The sequence below is a fragment of the Hyperoodon ampullatus genome, assembly GCF_949752795.1.
Source record: "Hyperoodon ampullatus genome assembly, chromosome: 3".
In the NCBI taxonomy this organism is placed as follows: Eukaryota; Metazoa; Chordata; class Mammalia; order Artiodactyla; family Ziphiidae; genus Hyperoodon; species Hyperoodon ampullatus.
In genome coordinates this window covers 158,032,429-158,046,564 of record NC_136916.1, presented here as the reverse complement: position 1 = coordinate 158,046,564, position 14,136 = coordinate 158,032,429, and the positions used below count along the sequence as shown (strand labels likewise).

Genomic DNA, 14,136 nt, shown 5'->3' with positions numbered 1-14,136 from the left:
TGTCTGAGGAATTGCTCATAAACCAGAAAAAACAAAGGAGGGAGAATTACATGTGGAAGTGACTTGTGTTTTCAAGGTATGTGTTAGAAATTATGATATGGCAAAGGGCTAATGTAATAAATCCTTTAAAAGATCAAGAAGTAAATAGTTTAATTAATCTCTTTTTTCTGTGCTCTTTACCATTTGATTGACCTTGACCTGGATTTATTTTTAAGGATTTTTGCACCTCAATGGCAGGATCCTCCAACGATTCAGACCACTTCCGCTCTCGTGACCGATTGGGTCGATGGGCTGCCAGTTCAATACACAGGGAAACTCGAAATCGTCCTACTGTGGATGTCACTGAGAAGGTCAACACTATAACAAGTACTTTACAGGTTAGTTTGGCAATGGTTGCATGTAAAAGATTTTAACTAGGTTGAGCTAAGAAATGGTTTCGGTCAGTGTATTCATTTTTTATGCCACGATAACAAATTTGCACAAAACTAATGTCTAAAAAACCCAGAAATTAATTTACTTACAGTTCTGTAGGTCAGAATCTGACCCTGGTTTCATTGGACTGAAAGCAGGATGTCAGTAGGGCTGTATTCCTTTTTGGAGGCCCTAGGGAAATATCTGTTCCTTTTCCAGCTTCTAGAGGCTGCCCACATTCCTTGTTTTGTAGCTCCTTCCTTCCTCTTCAAAGCCAGGAAGGGTGGGTTGAGTACTTCTTACATCATATCACTCTGACTACTCTTCTGCTTCCGTCTTCCACTTTTAAGGATGCTTGTGATTGAGTCCACCCAGTAATCCAGGATAATCTCCTCATCTCAAGGTTCTTAACTTAATCATAGCTGCAAAATCCCTTTTGCCATATAAGGAAACATATACATAGGTTCGAGGGATTAGGACTTGGACATCTTTCAGGGCATTATTCTGCCTGACACAGTCAGTAAAGATATATTTGAAATATATGATAGGTTGTGGAAATGTTTGGGGATAAGGCAGTATTTCCAAATAAAATACTGTGGGAGTGAAACCAATAGGAATTATTACCATAGTTTAGCTTCTTGTGGACATTTGCCTTTAGAGAAGTTGTTCATATTTTGGGTAGGTAAATTATTCATGGATGAATGATACTGAGATGCCATTTGTATTTAGAGGCTAATTTTTGACAGTGTTTGGAAGTTTGAGTGGAAGCAGTTTACATTCCCTCCATAGGAAAGGGCTTTGGAAAAGAGGTGGAGGAAGGGCAAAAAGAAAACTCAGACTTTTTTTCCTACCCTTTAATCTCTTACTTCCGTTTTGCCTGGATAAACATGGATTTTGGCTTTCAATTGCTTTGGGTTAGTATGCTTAGATAAGAAGAGGCTAATTTCTGGTGGAGAAACCATAATTTGATTTAAAACTCAGGAGCCTTTTTCTTTCTAAACTTATTTAAATTAACATAATATTGGATTTTTGCAGTACAAATTCTTCTACTTTCCCGCTACTGAAACATATTAGTAAGTATATATTTTTGAAAGAAATGCCTCCATTTACCTCTCAGGTGAAACCTAGCATATTTAGGTGGAAACCATTTTTATTGTAATTACAAACAAATTTTATAGCTAAAAGTTAAAGGATTCTTTGTTTTCTTTTCTCTTAATGGATTTCTTGAGGTAAAGTAATAACTGAAATAACATTGATCCTAATGATTTGCTTGTCGTGAACACAATCGACTAGATTTTTCTCAGGATTTCTCTTCTATAAACAGGGTCTGAATTAGTTGAGGTGCACAAATTGACGATGAGGATTCTTTTCCAATTTATGGTTTTGTTGCCAACTTATTATGGAAACTTGGATAAGGATTGAAATTTTGTGCTTCAGATTTCACACAAGTAAATTGCAGATGGATGTGAGTTTCTCTGTCAGTGCTGTTAATAAGATTTATTTGATATTTATGAAGTATATTGATACCCAACTTAATTATTATATAAATTGTACCTTTTGCAAACGGGTGACCCAGCTGTTTGATATGCCGCTAAGATTGATTGGGGAAAACACTGTTTGGAGCAATTAATAAAGTCCACTTTCTTTCTTTAGGACACCAGTCGGAACCTGCGGCAAGTCGACCAGATGCTTGGACAGTATCGAGACTATAGTAATGGACAGGCGGGGGCTATAGAACATGTAAGAATGTTTACATATGTTTGCATTTTCTCTTACCCACCTTTTTGGAAATTTAGTTGTTGAGGAGTATGAATGGGAGATAAAGGACTTAACCACTGTGAATAGCTTTAGCTTTTCAACTGCTTTATTATTTTATAGTTTAAATTTAGCTTGTCAGATGGCTTGCCAGCTAGTTTATATAGATTAGATTCTATTGAATTTGAAAGCTTTACTTTTTTTTTTTTGGCTGCGCCACATGGCTTGTGCGATTTTAGTTCCCTGACTAGAGATTGAACCCCGGGCCCTCGGCAGTGAGAGCGTGGAGTCCTAACCACTGGACCACCAGGGAATTCCCCAAAATGAATATTTTTTTTAATTAATATTTTGCTAATTCTGTCTCTTATTTCCTTCTTTTGGAATTTGCTAACTCATCTTCTGTAAACTCTTAGAAAACCAATTAAATTTATTCCTTCATGTTTCTAATTATGAGTATACACTCTAATAAGATTAATATTACATGTGTGCTGTAATGATAGTTTTATATATATCTGTGCTGTACTGAGTTGTCACATAAGTCCCAAGTTTAATTGATTATTTGTTATTTTCTTTTTACAAAACAGAAGTATAGTCATCATTTGCTTGTAATCGGAAGCTAATTGCTTGAGCACAGGGAACATATTTTCTCTCATAAGGTTTTTTTTTACTACTTTCATTTAGAAAATAAACTTGGACTTTCTTGTATCTACCAAATTTTTATGATTTATGGCATATTTTCAGATGGGGCCATAGATTTTGTATATTTGGGTAGCTCATGAAATGTTTTAGATTTAACTACCTTATTAATGGGAGTGAATTCTTTGCTCTTTACTTTATTAGTAAAAAATTAAAACCATCATTAACTAGTAGCAGAGAAAAACCTACTTTGTCAGGTTGAATATTAGACGAATTTCCCTTGAATTGAGCAATTGGGAAATAAAACTATGTATTAAGTGAAACTTCTGTACAGGTAAGCTTTTAAAACATAGAATGTGTTCTCCTAGAATTGGTAGGCCTAGAATTGAATAATGCTGAGCTCTGGGGGAGTAGTTTTATACATGGGAAGTAGATAAGCTCAACAGGTATTTCTTTCCCATCTGAGTTGTAAGTACCTAGACTGCAAAGCCACTCATTTAAAATAGGACACAGGAAAATAAGATTCTTTCCTTTTACTTTAGCCTGTTCCTTGTCTGGTCTAGAGTCTTCCCCTTAGCTTCCTCAAATTCTTGTTCTGTTAAAGTAGTTGTCTCTCAGTGATTTCTGCTCCCGGCATGCCAGAGGGGGATGTCACTCATTGCCTTATATTACACTCCCTCGATAGAGCAATTATTTCCACCCTACCACCTGTAAGTAACCTGGGGGGCACCTGCTGTAATCTATGGGAAGATGTGCAACTCAGAAAGAGTATTTCTCACAACAAGTGAATCTGATGGGCTGCTCAGTGAAAATTGCTTTCTTAGCATTAAAATTCTTACTGTTACGAAATATAGCAGTAAAATGGGCATACCTAAAAATGAGTGTATGTAATGTGCCAACTATCATGTGATTTATCTGAATCTTTCTATTTGTATTCTTTAAGTCCTCTAAGTACATGATAGTATTATCCTCTATTTAAAAAATTTTAATTATTGTGTGTTCTGTCTAGGGAGGGACCCTGGAGAGTGATTTGTTTGTTTCTTTCTTTTTGAGACTGTGCTCCAGCTCATGCAAGTTCTCTTGTTGTAGAACCTGCTATTTTTTTTCAACAGCCTGTAATAGGCTAATCCACTTTCAAATTATTATTATTATAATTATTATTTTATTGAGGTATAGTTAATTTACAATGTGTTAGTTTCTGGTGTACAGCAAAGTGATTCAGTTACACACACATGCATATATATTTTAATATTCTTTTCCATTCTGGTTTATTATAGGATATTGAATATAGTTCCCTGTGCTATAGAGTAGGACCCTGTTTATCTACTTTATATATAATAGTTTGTATCTGCTAATCTCACATTCCTAATTAATCCCTCACCCACCCCCTTTCCCCTTCGGTAACCATAGTTTTCTATGTCTGAGTCTGTTTTGTAAATAAGTTCATTTGTATCATCTTTTAGTTTCCACATATAAGTGATATCATATGATATTTGTCTTCCTCTTTCTGACTTACTTCACTTAGTATTATAATCTCTAGGTTCATCCAATGTTGCTGCAAATGGCATTATTTCATTTTTTATGGCTGAGTAGTATTCCATTATATATATGTATATACCACATCTTCTTTATCCATTCATCTGTTGATGGACATTTAGGTTGCTTCCATGTCTTGGCTATTGTAAGTACTGCTGCTATGAACATTGGGGTGCATGCATCTTTTTGAATTAGAGTTTTTTCTGGATACATGCCCAGGAGTGGGATTGCTGGATCTTATGGCAATTCTATTTTTAGTTTTTTAAGGAACATCCATACCTTTTTCCATAGTGCTGCACCAGTTTACTTTCCCACCAACAGTGTAGGAGTGTTCCTTTTTCTTCACACCCTCATTAGCATTTATTATTTGCAGACTTTTTAATGATGGCCATTCTGACTGGTGTGAGGTGATACCGCACTGCAGCTTTGACTTTCATCTCTCTAATAATTAGTAATGTTGAGCAACTTTTCATATGCCTACTGGCCGTCTGTATGTCTTCTTTGGAGAAATGTCTATTTAGGTCTTCTGCCCATTTTTTGATTGGATTTTTTTTTTGTTGTTGTTGTTATTGAGTTATATGAGCTGTTTGTTTATTTTGGAAATTAATCCTTTGTCGCATTGTTTGCAAATATTTTCTCCCATTCCGTAGGTTGTCTTTCCATTTTGTTTATGGTTTCCTTTGCTGTGCAAGAGCTTATAAATTTGATTATGTCCCATTTGTTTCTTTTTGCTTTTATTTCTATTGCCATGGGAGACTGACCTAAGAAAACATTGCTATGATTTATGTTGGAGAATGCTTTTCCTATGTTCTCTTCTAGGAGTTTTATGGTGTCATGTCTTATATTTAAGTCTTTAAGCCATTTTGAGTTTATTTTTGTGTATGGTGTGAGGGAGTGTTCTAACTTCATTGATTTACATGTGACTTTCCAGCTTTCCCAACACCACTTGCTGAAGAGACTGTCTTTTCTCCATCATGTATTCTTGCCTCCTTTGTTGTAGATTAATTGACCATCGGTATGTGCGTTTATTTCTGAGCTCTCTATCCTGTTCCATTGATCTATATGTCTGTTTTTGTGCCAATACCATGCTGTTTGGATTACTGTAGCTTTTTGTAGTATTGTCTGAAGTTTGGGAGGGTTATGCCTCTAGCTTTGTTCTTTTTCCTCAGGATAGCTTTGGCAATTCTGCGTCTTTTATGGTTCCATATAAATTTTAGGATTATTTGTTGTAGTTCTGTGAAAAATGTCATGGGTATTTTGATGGGGTTTGCATTAAATCTGTAGATTGCTTTGGGCTGTATTACCATTTTAACTATATTAATTCTTCCAATCTAGGAGCGTGGGATATCTTTCCATTTCTTTGAGTCATCTTCAATTTCTTTTATCAATGTTTTATAGTTCTCAGCATATAAGTCTTTCAAAACCTCTTTGGTCAGGTTTATTCCTAAGTACTTTTTCTTGTTTTTGGATGCAATTTTAAAAGGGATTGTTAGGGATTGTTTGTTTACATGCCTTTTCTGATATTTCATTGTTAGTGCAAAGAAATGCAACAGATTTCTGTATGCTAAGCTTGTATCCTGCTACCTTGCTGAATTCGTTTATCAATTCTAGTAGTTTTTGTGTTGAGTCTTTAGGATTTTCTGTATATAGTATCATGTCATCTGCATATAATGACAATTTTACCTCTTCCCTTCCAATTTAGATACCTTTTATTTCTTTTTCTTGTCTGGCTGCTGTGGCTAGGACTTCCAATACTATGTTGAATAGGAGTGGTGAGAGGGCATCCTTGTCGTGTTCCAGATTTCAGTGGGAAGGCTTTCAGCTTTTCGCCGTTGAGTATTATGTTGGCTGTGGGTTTATCATAAATAGCTTTCATTATTATGAGATATGTTCCCCCTATACCCACTTTGGTAAGAGTTTTTATCATGAATGGATATTGAATTTTAATATCATTTAATATTTTAAAATGGTTAATCCATTTTAATCAGTGTTCAACTGTTAAAAAAATTTCTCCATGTTAAATATCCATTGTCTAGTTGAAATTAGCATTTCTCTTTTAAAATATAAGACATTTCCTAGGAAATGGGATCAGCCATTCTGCTCTAGAGAAGACAAGAACTTTTATTATTTTTATTTATTTATTTAAAACTTTTTTGAATTTTATTTTAGTATTTTATACAGCAGGTTCTTATTAGTCATCAGTTTTATACACATCAGTATATGCATGTCAATCCCAATCACCCAATTCATCACACCACTACCCCCACACCCCACGGCTTTCCCCCCTTGGTGTCCATACGTTTGTTCTCTACATCTTTGTCTCAATTTCTGCCCTGAAAACCGGTTCATCTGCACCATTTTTCTAGGTTCCACATATATGCATTAATATACGATATTTGTTCTTCTCTTTCTGACTGACTTCACTCTATGATAGTCTCTAGATCCATACATGTCTCAACAAATGACCTAATTTCATTCCTTTTTATGGCTGAGTAATATTCCATTGTATATATGTACCACATCATCTTTATCCATTCATCTGTTGATGGGCATTTAGGTTGCTTCCATGACCTAGCTATTGTAGATAGTGCTGCAGTGAACATTGGGATGCATGTGTCTTTTTGAATTGTGGTTTTCTCTGGGTATATGTCCAGTAGTGGGATTGCTGGATCATATGGTAATTCTATTTTAGGTTTTTAAGGAACCTCCATACTGTTCTCTATAGTGGCTGTATCAGTTTACATTCCCACCAACAGTGCAAGAGGGTCCCCTTTTCTCCACAACCTCTCCAGCATTTGTTGTTTGTAGATTTTCTGATGAAGCCCATTCTAACTGTTGTGAGGTGATACCTAATTGTCGTTTTGATTTGCATTTCTCATAATTAGTGATGTTGAGCAGCTTTTCATGTGCTTCTTGGCCATCTGTATGTCTTCTTTGGAGAAATGTCTATTTAGGTCTTCTGCCCATTTTTGGATTGGGTTGTTTGTTTTTTTAATATTGAGCTGCATGAGCTGTTTATATATTTTGGAGATTAATCCTTTGTCTGTTGATTCCTTTGCAAATATTTTCTCCCATTCTGAGGGTTGTCTTTTCGTCTTGTTTATGGTTTCCTTTGCTGTGCAAAAGCTTTGAAGTTTCATTAGGTCCCATTTGTTTATTTTTGTTTTTATTTCCATTACTCTAGGAGGTGGATCAAAAAAGATCTTGCTGTGATTTATGTCAAAGAGTGTTCTTCCGGGCTTCCCTGGTGGCGCAGTGGTTGAGAGTCCGCCTGCCGATGCAGGTGACACGGGTTCGTGCCCCGGTCTGGGAAGACCCCACATGCCGCGGAGTGGCTAGGCCTGTGAGCCATGGCCACTGAGCCTGTGCTCCGGAGCCTGTGCTCCGCAAGGGGAGAGGCCACAACAGTGAGAGGCCCACCTACCGCAAAAAAAAAAAAAAAAAAAAAAAAAAAAGAGTGTTCTTCCTATGGTTTCCTCCAAGAGTTTTAAAGTGTCCAGTCTTACATTTAGGTCTCTAATCCATTTTGAGTTTATTTTTGTTTATGGTGTTAGGGAGTGTTCTAATTTCATTCTTTTACATGTAGCTGTCCAGTTTTCCCAGCACCACTTGTTGAAGAGACTGTCTTTTCTCCATTGTATATCCTTGCCTCCTTTGTCATAGATTAGTTGACCTTAGGTGCGTGGGTTTACCTCTGGGCTTTTTATCTTGTTCCATTGATCTATGCTTCTGTTTTTGTGCCATTACCATATTGTCTTGATTACTGTAGCTTTGTAGTATAGTCTGAGGTCAGGGAGTCTGATTCCTCCAGCTCTGTTTTTTCCATCAAGACTGCTTTGGCTATTCGGGGTCTTTTGTGTCTCCATACAAATTTTAAGATTTTTTGTTCTAGTTCCATAAAAAATGCCATTGGTAATTTGATAGGGATTACATTGAATCTGTAGATTGCTTTGGGTAGTATAGTCATTTTCACAATATTGATTCTTCCAATCCAAGAACATAGTATATCTCTCCATCTGCTTGTATCATCTTTAATTTCTTTCATCAGTGTCTTATAGTTATCTGCATACAGGTCTTTTGTCTCCTTACTAGGTTTATTCCTAGGTATTTTATTCTTCTTGTTGCAGTGGTAAATGGGAGTGTTTCCTTAATTTCTCTTTCAGATTTTTCATCATTAGTGTTTAGGAATGCAAGAGATTTCTGTGCATTAATTTTGTATCCTGCAACTTTACCAGATTCATTGATTAGCTCTAGTAGTTTTCTGGTGGCATCTTTAGGATTCTCTATGTATAGTGTCATGTCATCTGTAAACAGTGACAGGTTTACTTCTTCTTTTCTGCCTTGTATTCCTTTTTCTTCTCTGATTGCCATGGCTAGGACTTCCAAAACTATGTTGAATAATAGCGGTGAGAGTGGACATCCTTGTCGTGTTCCTGATCTTAGAGGAAATGCTTTCAGTTTTTCACTGTTGAGAATGATGTTTGCTGTGGGTTTGTCGCATATGGCCTTTATTATGTTGAAGTAGGTTCCGTCTATGCCCACTTTCTGGAGAGTTTTTATCAGAAATGGGTGTTGAATTTTGTCAAAAGCTTTCTCTGCATCTACTGAGATGATCATATGGTTTTTATTCTTCAATTTGTTAATATGGTGTATCAGATTGATTGATTTGCATATATTGAAGAATCTTTGCATCCCTGGGATAAATCCCACTTGATTATGGTGTATTATCCTTTTAATATGTTGTTGGATTCTGTTTGCTAGTATTTTGTTGAGGATTTTTCCATCTATATTCGTGAGTGATATTGGTGTGTATTTTTCTTTACAGAAGAAATTGTAGTATCTTTGTAGTATCTTTGTCTGGTTTTGGTATCAGGGTGATGGTGGCCTTGTAGAATGAGTTGGGGAGTTTTCCTCCCTCTGCTGTATTTTGGAAGAGTTTGAGAAGGATAGGTGTTAGCTCTTCTCTAAATGTTTGATAAAATTCGCCTGTGAAAACCATCTGGTCCTGGACTTTTGTTTGTTGGAATATTTTAATCACAGTCTTAATTTCAGTGCTTCTGATTGGTCTGTTTATATTTTCTGTTTCTTCCTGGTTCAGTCTCAGAAAGTTGTACTTTTCTAAGAATTTGTCCATTTCTTCCAGGTTGTCCATTTTATTGGCATAGAGTTGCTTGTAGTAATCTCTCATGATCCTTTGTATTTCTGCAGTGTCAGTTGTTTCTTCTCCTTTTTCGTTTCTAATTCTGTCGATTTGAGGCTTCTCCCTTTTTTTCTTGATGAGTCTGGTTAATGGCTTATCAATTTTGTTTACCTTCTGAAAGAACCAGCTTTTAGTTTTATTGATCTTTGCTATTGTTTTCTTTGTTTCTATTTCATTTATTTCTGATCTGATCTTTATGATTTCTTTCCCTCTGCTAAGTTTGGGTTTTGTTTGTTCTTCTTTCTCTAGTTCCTTTAGGTGTAAGGTTAGAGAGTTTGTTTGAGATTTTTCTTGTTTCTTGAGGTAGGCTTGTATAGGTGTAAACTTCCCTCTTAGAACTGCTTTTGCTGCATCCCATAGGTTTTGGATTGTCATGTTTTCATTGTCATTTGTCTCTAGGTATTTTTTGATTTCCTCTCTGATTTCTTCAGTGATCTCTTGGTTATTTAGTAATGTAGTGTTTAGCCTCCATGTGTTTGTGTTTTTTATGTTTTTTCCCCTGTAATTGATTTCTACTCTCATAGCACTGTGGTCAGAAAAGATGCTTGATATGAGTTCAATTTTCTTAAATTTACTGAAGCTTGATTTGTGACCCAATATGTGATCTATCCTGGAGAATGTTCTGTGCGCACTTGAGAAGAAAGTGTAATCTTCTGTTTTTGGATGGAATGTCCTATAAATAGCAGTTAATCTATCTAGTCTGTTGTGTCATTTAAAGCTTCTGTTTCTTTATTTATTTTCCTTTTGGATGATCTGTCCATTGGTGTAAGTCAGGTGTTAAAGTCCCCCACTATTGTGTTACTGTTGCTTTCCTCTTTTACAGCTGTTAGCAGTTGCCTTATGTATTGAGGTGCTCCTATGTTGGGTGCATATATATTTATAATTGTTATATCTTCTTCTTGGATTGATTCCTTGATCATTATGTAGTGTCCTTCCTTGTCTCTTGTAACATTCTTTATTTTAAAGTCTATTTTATCTGATATGAGTATTGCTACTCCAGCTTTCTTTTGATTTCCATTTGCATGGAATATCGTTTTCCATCCCCTGTATGTGTCCCTAGATCTGAAGTGGGTCTCTTGTAGACAGCATATATATGGGTCATGTTTTTTAATCTATTCAGCAAGCCTATGTCTTTTGGTTGGAGCATTTACTCCATTCATGTTTAAGGTAATTATCGATATGTAAGTTCTGTGACCATTTTTTTCCTTGTTTTGTGTTTGTTTTTGTAAGTCCTTTTCTTCTCTTGTGTTGCCCACTTAGAGAAGTTCCTTTAGCATTTGTTGTAGAGCTGGTTTGGTGGTGCTGAATTCTCTTAGCTTTTGCTTGTCTGTAAAGCCTTTGATTTCTCCATCGAATCTCAATGACATCCTTGCCGGGTAGAGTAATCTTGGTTGTAGGTTCTTCCCTTTCATCACTTTAAGTATATCTTGCCACTCCCTTCTGGCTTGTAGAGTTTCTGCTGAGAAATCAGCTGTTAACCTTATGGGAGTTCCCTTTTATGTTATTTGTTATTTTTCCCTTGGTGCTTTCAATAATTTTTCTTTGTCTTTAATTTTTGCCAATTCGATTACTATGTGTCTCGGCGTGTTTCTCCTTGGGTTTATCCTGTATGGGACTCTGTGTGCTTCCTGGAGTTGCATGGCTATTTCCTTTCCCATGTTAGGGAAGTTTTCGACTATAATCTCTTCAAATATTTTCTCGGGTCCTGTCTCTCTCTCTTCTCCTTCTGGGACCCCTATAATGCGAATGTTGTTGCATTTAATGTTGTCCCAGAGGTCTCTTAGGCTGTCTTCATTTCTTTTCATTCTTTTTTCTTTATGCTGTTCTGCAGCAGTGAATTCCATCATTCTGTCTTGCAGGTCACTTATCCGTTCTTCTGCCTCAGTTTTTCTGCTATTGATTCCTTCTAGTGTAGTTTTCATTTCAGTTATTGTATTGTTCATCTCTGTTTGTTTTTTCTTTAATTTTTCTAGGTCTTTGTTAAACATTTTTTGCATCTTCTCGATCTTTGCCTCCATTCTTTTTCCGAGGTCCTGGATCATATTCACTATCATTATTCTGAATTCTTTTTCTGGAAGGTTGCCTATCTCCACTTCATTTAGTTGTTTTTCTGGGGTTTTACCTTGTTCCTTCATTTGGTACATAGCCCTCTTCCTTTTCATCTTGTCTGTCTTTCTGTGAATGTGGTGTTTGTTCCACAGGCTGCAGGATTGTAGTTCTTCTTGCTTCTGCTGTCTGCCCTCTGGTGGATGAGGCTATCTCAAGAACTTTTATTTTTAACTTAGATTTTATAAATGATACTAATGCTAAACCTCAGGAAATGGATACAAGTGATACACAGTTTACCTTTGAACAACATGGGGTTTGGAGCTCTGGCCTTCCACACAGTTGAAAATTTGTGTATAACTTATAGTTGGCCCTTGGTATCTGAGGTTCCTCCCTCTCTGCAATTCCTCTGTATCTGTGGTTCTGTGTTCATGGATTCAACGAACCTTGGATCATGTAGTACTGTGGTATTTACTACTGAAAAAAATCCGCAGGTGAACAATGCAGTTCAAACCCATGTTGTTCAAGGGTCAACTGTATATGAACTTACATATTTATTTTATGGAGGTTCAGTTTTGTGAACACAATTCGCCAGTGAGTGAGGAGCTATGTAAATATTCAGTGCAATGCTTTCCTCCTGAGACGATCTGCCCTAACAAGAGAATTGTGAGAATTATTCCTGTTGGTTTTGTAAGGGTCAGGAGTCATGATGAGTCACTTTTTTGACTACCTTTTCTTGAAATGTACATAATTTCACTGTTGTTTTCTTGAATCTTTATTCCAACTGTAAATTTATTTATTTGCTTATAATATGTGAAGGCCTCTCTCTGTGATGAGTTGAGCAGTGTTAGAGGATCAGCAATGGGTGTGTGGTGTTTCATAGAGAAGTAGCATCTACCTTTTCATATTCTCTTTGGGAATATCTTCATAAGCTTAGTTTACAGGTACCTTTTTTTTTTGTGGTAACTCATTTAATTCTCTCAACAGTCCTATTAGGTAGATACTATTATTATCCTCATTTACAAGATAAAAATACTAAGGCACAGAATGGGTACTAGCTTGCCCACAGTCTCACAGTTAGTCAGTGACAGAGCCAAGGATAGGATATTATCCCAAAACCAAGCATCAGGATTCATTCACATCATTGAGTTGTGCTTGCCCACATTTTATTGATGATATGAATTTAATTTTTCTGAAAATCGGGATTTTGGATTCAAAGTGTGAAGGGTTATATAATTTACATTTATAAACTGGAAATTATCTTAACTAATTGAAAAACCAAAGCCCATTGTCACACAAATCATTAATGTTACAGTTGGTGCAATGTCCAGAATGAGAGTTAGATGGAACAAATACAGAAACAGAATGGGAAGAAATCTGATGCTGAGCTAGGATTGGCATTGAAGGCTTGCCAAAGTTGGCTGTTCTAGCTGCCACTTAAGGCAGTGTGGTGGATTCTACAGGTTGCCTACACCAGCCTTGGTTTCCCCCTTCTTCCTAAGTAACAACCACTGATTTTTTTTTTTTTTTTTACAAGGCTTTCTTGTAGCCAGCCCAACCAATGAGCCATATTAAGTTGGATAGTATGACTTAGGATCTTTGGTTTTAATGAACTTCATGACCTTAAGTAAGTGTCATCCTGCATTATTTCTCATGCTGTAAATTTCTTGGGAGGTCTGAGAACATTTGGTCCAAAGAGGACCTGTGGGGTTGGTTTTATATGGAAGTTGACTGGGAATATTTGGAACATATACTCCTGTGTTAAATAGTGCAATTGATTAGCTTAATGTTTAGAACATTTCTAGAGCTGTGTGTTCCTATTCATGAGAGAACAGGTCTGTTTTTATGTTAATGCCATAAAAATGGAATGCCCTCAAGAAGGAATATTCAACATAATAAGTTAATACCTTCTGCAGTGGAAATTTGGACTGCAGCTGATGAGGCTAAAGTAGATTAATATTTGGTATAAAGAAAGATACAGTTCTTTTGATTCAAATCAGCAGATTCATTAAGTACATTTTTAAGGTAAAGAGTGGTTAAAATATAGTAAAATCAAATTAGAGCTTAGAGGCTTGTATTAATAGGTAATTTTTCTTCTACTTAAGTACTCTGATTAAAATTTCCCTTTGGGAGTAATAGGACGTTACCATCTGGCATATATGAACTTTGGAAGAATTTGAATGTTAAATAATAAACTCCAGGTTTTTTCTTCTTTTCAATGGATTTTAGTTGTCATACATACATAGTGACAGCCCAGAAGCTTAATGTTAATGGTTTGGAGCCAGGCACAAGCCATTTGTAATATCCCAGAGCTGAAGGTACCCATCCCTTTCCTCTGGCTGAATTCTACTAATTGTCCTAAAGGTGAGAACTGTTCCATCTTTTAACAACTTCAGTGCTAAGTAGTGAGAATCTATGGGTAAGAAATTATACTGGAACAACTGAATTCTGTTAGGACCTTTTTTTGTAAATATATTTCAGGTCTTAAGAATTAGGTTCTTAGAGTCTTATGTTTAAAATTTTATTGCCAAGTTTCTTGTGAAACTACTAGA

The 14,136-nt window shown here is 36.0% G+C and overlaps 1 protein-coding gene across 4 annotated transcripts in view; it reads left to right on the top strand.

Annotated features, from left to right (window-relative positions):
- Window positions 1–215: 215 nt before the first annotated feature.
- Window positions 216–14,136, top strand: part of CEP128 (centrosomal protein 128) — a gene marked incomplete at both ends in the record, with an annotated part of 391,525 nt that continues 377,604 nt past the window's right edge. For 3 of the 4 annotated variants that reach the window (XM_079700919.1, XM_079700917.1, XM_079700918.1), the window contains 2 exons: window positions 231–377; window positions 2,065–2,151. In XM_079700919.1, the coding sequence (XP_079557045.1) occupies window positions 231–377; window positions 2,065–2,151 (234 nt within the window). Of the gene's footprint in view, window positions 378–2,064; window positions 2,152–14,136 lie in introns of all 4 variants that reach the window. The other variant, XM_079700920.1, reaches the window with a different exon arrangement.